Raw genomic sequence first — 4,115 nt, 5'->3', positions numbered from 1 at the left:
TCCCTGCATTTATCACAGCACTGAGGATGCACTGCTAGGAAACCGGCACACTGAGGCCTCCTGGTTCCTTGGCCTCTGGCCTCTTGTCCCCACAATCTGCATGGTGTGCTGGGAGATAAACAAGCACACAAACACAAAAGGAAAGTTTTGTCAGGTTCCTGTGGAGCTCACTTTCCCGGCAGGGTGATTGCTGCAATGAGTGTCTAGGTTCAGCAAAGCATCTCTTTAGCCTGAGCTCCTTTCTCAATCACAGCTGCAAGTGCAGATTTTCCCAGAGATCCAGAGTCATGACTGTTTCTATTATTTATTTCATCTTTTTTCCTGTGTGACTGCATTAGACACAAGAAACGAGACAAACAGTACACCAGCAAGGGCACGTTCTTTATCCCTCCCTGCCCCTTCTCCCTCTCCCCATCTCAGGATATAAGATAAACTCAAAATTTACCGTGGGTGTTCTGATCCTTTCCCCCGCTCCCACTTCCCCCAAATCTCTCACCCACGCCTCCAGCTTTCTACTTCACTGAGGGAGGAGACTGGACTCTACCTCAGCTAGCCATAAGAGATTGAGGAACAGAGATGGGTGAAGCGTTTGGTGCCTGAAAGTTCGGGGTGGAGTGGTGATGGAAGCCTGCTGCAGTGGGCTGGGTGCCCTCCTTGGTGATGATGATGGAATGCTGAGTGGAGGAGGAGGAGGAGGAAGCACGTTTGCCTGCCCCAGCCTGGCCCTTGGGAAGGTAATGCACCACCGCGCTCAGCAGCCGGCTCCGGAAGCTCGGACTGAGAAAGTTGTAAAGGATGGGGTTGACGACGCAGTGGAGCATGGAGAAACAGTCGATGACATCGTAGAAGAAGTAGAGCAGGTGGACCAGGTAGCAGTGGAGGGAAAGGTGGGTCTCGTGCAGTGTGAGTAGCAGCAGGGTCACGTGGTAGGGCAGCCAGCAGATGACAAAGACAGCTATGTAGGCACACACCAGCAGGCAGTGGCGCCGGCCCGCGGGCCGTCCTGCCTGCCGAAGCCGGCAGACCGTCAGCAGGTTGAAGACTGTGATGAGAAGGAAGGGCAGCAGGAAGCCCAGGATGGTGGTGGAAAGGGTCACCACCAGGGCCCATGTGCTGTAGGTTTCGAAAGGTGCCATGAAGAGACACATAGGCTCAGAGCTCTGCACCAGCTGCATGTGGACCACCTCGGGCAGCGGGATGATGGCTGACAGCACCCAGACCCCTGCGCACATCGCCCGCCGCACTCGGTGCTGGTGGCGCTGCCAGGAGGGAGAAGCGTGGGTGAGGGTGATGTAGCGGTCAATGCTGAGGCACACCAGGAAGAAGATGCTGCTGTACATGTTGGCAAAGTAGAAGTAATGAGTGAAGCGGCAGGCAAAGCTGCCCCAGAGCCAGATGTAGTCCAGTGTGACTTCCAGCATCCACACGGGCAGACACAGGACGACGCCCAGGTCTGCTATGGCCATGTTGAGGATGTACAGGCCCAGCAGACCTGCCCGGCCCGAGCAGCGCCAGTTCACCCAGATCACCAGGAGGTTCTCCACCAGCCCGACCACGAAGATGGCCAGGTAGAGTACAAACAGGACCACTCGCTTGGTGCTCTCACTCAGCTCCATGTGGCACTCAGGCAAAGTGTGGTTGAAGAAATAGAGCAGTTCGGTCCAGTTGTGGATCTCTCCGAGGTCGCCGGCAGACCCTGCAGTGACCTCCTTAGTGGGACCGGACCCCGTGCTGGCCATGACTGACATCAGGACCAGCAAATGCCTAGTGGGGAGAAGAGAGGGTTGGAAGAGAAAGGAGACCTGGAAAACAGCCTGGTGTTCCCCAGGTAGCAGATCACAGGGACCAGGAGGCTTTGAGGAAAGATTCTAGGTCTGAAGACACAAGAAAGGGAAGTTGAGCATTCAAATGGTAAAATAGTACACAATTCAGTTTTGACCCAAGAGCAGAGATATTTTGCTAAGGGGCCTCAATGGTGGGAGAGACCAGAACTCTTTGCGCCAAACCAGATTTCTATGCAGCCTGGCCAGTCCCACCCTTCTCCAGCCCCGGGGGGTCTCCAACCTCCACTTGTCTCCTGGCGCTTCGCCCGTTCACTCTGGCCTTCGTTAGGGGCCCTCGCTCTGTTTTGCCATTTGGGCTATGGGTTTGGGACACAGACACACAGACACATGCACACACACACACACACACACACACACACACACACACACCCCTCTAATTCATCCCTGGGAACATCTGTGGACCATGCAGGAAAGGCAGTGGTCTCCAATCCCTTCTTCCCTGAGAGGGGACAACACTCACCTGAGTTTCCTTCCGAGGGCCAGCGGATCTGGACTGTTGGGGAGCTGCAAGGAGGCTGGAGGGACTGTGGCAGTGGGGCTGGCTTCGCTTTGGGCTTCAGGGCCGCCCTTCTCATCCGGGAAGCAATATCACTGGCCGAGGATTGGGGTTTTTCCTGCCTTCCCCCAATCCATTTAGAGAGGAAGTCACAGCAAAAGACCCAGTGTGCCCTAGCGGGGAGGAGTCAGGCTGCAAGCATTAAAATCCAGACTCCTCACTAGCTGTGCAAATTTATCTCTTAAAGCCTGGTTTCTCGCCTGAAAAATGGGACAATAGTATCTACTATTAGGGGTGTGGTGAGAATTAAATGAGACATCATGGTGAAGTGCTTGGCACAGGGGTGGACCTGCATTAAATGCTTTATATATGTACGTGTTTTACATTCTCTAAATAGGCTTGGAATCCCACTCTTGCCTGTCTTGATTCCTTCTAAAGCAGAACTGGATGAGGGGTGGGAGGGCTAAAATAAATTTGAAAATCAGTCAGACTTTTAATCACTCTGATCCTTTCTCCACTGATTCATGCCCACCCCCTGCCATTCTCTCCAGTCTTCATTTTTTAATTTCAGTTGAGAATCTAGAGAGATAGGAAGACTGGATGTGGGGTGGGGAAGGGGCAGCATTGAGCTTCAGGGAGACTCCTGGATGGAAAGGAGTTGGAGAATAGCATCCTTTCCCCATCGTTCCGTACTTCTCATGAAGTGTGTGCATGGTGTATGCATGGTGTGTGTGTGTGTGTGTGTGTGTGTGTGTGTGTGTGTGTCAGAGAGAGAGAGAGATTGATTGAAAGTCACTAGGCTTCTCTCTCCTCCAATCCATGGGGGTAAGGCTCATAGCATGGATTTCGTTGTTGGTGAACATCTCGTGTCAGCAGAGCTTCCTGCTTCCCAGAGCACTTTCACCGCATCAATCATTTGATCCCTGAGGTACCTCTGTGGAGAGGAAGATGGGCTTCCTTATCCTCTGTGAAGCCCAGTGAGGTTGCGTGTCTCACATCTCCAGATGGCAGAGCCAGCTGGAGCTGGGCCCATGTTTTGAGGATGTAGGACAAAAGTGTGTGGGCTGGAGGGGACTAGGTTTATATATATTTAATCGAGGTAAAATCCCCATAACAATATTAACCATTTAAAAATGTACAATTCAGTGACATTTAGTACATTCGCATTGTTGTGCAACCACCACCAAAACATTTTCACTACTCCAAAAGAAAACACCATACTCATTAAGCACTCCTTCCCTTTTCCCCTAGTCCCTGGAAGCCACCATTCTGCTTTCTGTCTCTGTGGATTTACCTATTATGGATATTTAATATAAAAGGAATCATACAATGTGTGACATTGGTGTCTGTTTTTTTTCACTTAGCATAATATTTCTGAGGTTCATCCACATTGTAGCATGTATGAGTACGCCATTCCTTTTTATGGTTGAGTCATATTCCATTGCATGGATATACCACATTTTGTTTACTCAAACGGGATTTCTAAAAAAGTTTGTTAATTAACTTTTTATTGTGGTAAAATGAACATAATATCAAATTTCCCATTTTAACTATTTTTAAGTATATAGTTCAGTAACATTAAGTACATTTACATTGTTGTGCAACCATCACCACCAACTATCTCTGTAGAAAGGGATGGTTTTTAATTTTTCTTAAAGCCTCTATAGAAAAATTGTTTCTCTACTCACAACACTCCTGACACCAAATGTATAGGGTTCCCCCCCATGCCAACCAATTATCCAACTCTTCGGACACCAACTGGGTGTCCGATAATT

The 4,115-nt window shown here is 50.1% G+C and overlaps 1 protein-coding gene across 1 annotated transcript; it reads right to left on the bottom strand.

The window, feature by feature from the left end:
* Positions 1–290: 290 nt before the first annotated feature.
* ACKR5 (atypical chemokine receptor 5) lies at positions 291–2,430 on the bottom strand. The gene is made up of 2 exons (XM_019742421.3): positions 2,305–2,430; positions 291–1,764 (listed from the first exon to the last, which is right to left on the bottom strand). Exon 2 carries the CDS (start codon positions 1,746–1,748, stop codon positions 546–548), a length of 1,203 nt encoding a protein of 400 aa, XP_019597980.3. The 5' UTR covers positions 1,749–1,764; positions 2,305–2,430; the 3' UTR covers positions 291–545.
* Positions 2,431–4,115: the final 1,685 nt, after the last annotated feature.

The sequence above is a fragment of the Rhinolophus sinicus genome, chromosome 1, assembly GCF_057876585.1.
Source record: "Rhinolophus sinicus isolate RSI-liver-muscle chromosome 1, RSI-T2T, whole genome shotgun sequence".
Classification (NCBI taxonomy): Eukaryota; Metazoa; Chordata; class Mammalia; order Chiroptera; family Rhinolophidae; genus Rhinolophus; species Rhinolophus sinicus.
This window is presented reverse-complemented; position numbering and strand designations above follow the sequence as displayed.

Coding starts and splice junctions, on each gene's coding strand:
- ACKR5 (XM_019742421.3), bottom strand. CDS start 1,748: ATGTCAGTCATGGCCAGCACGGGGTCCGGTCCCACTAAGGAGGTCACT.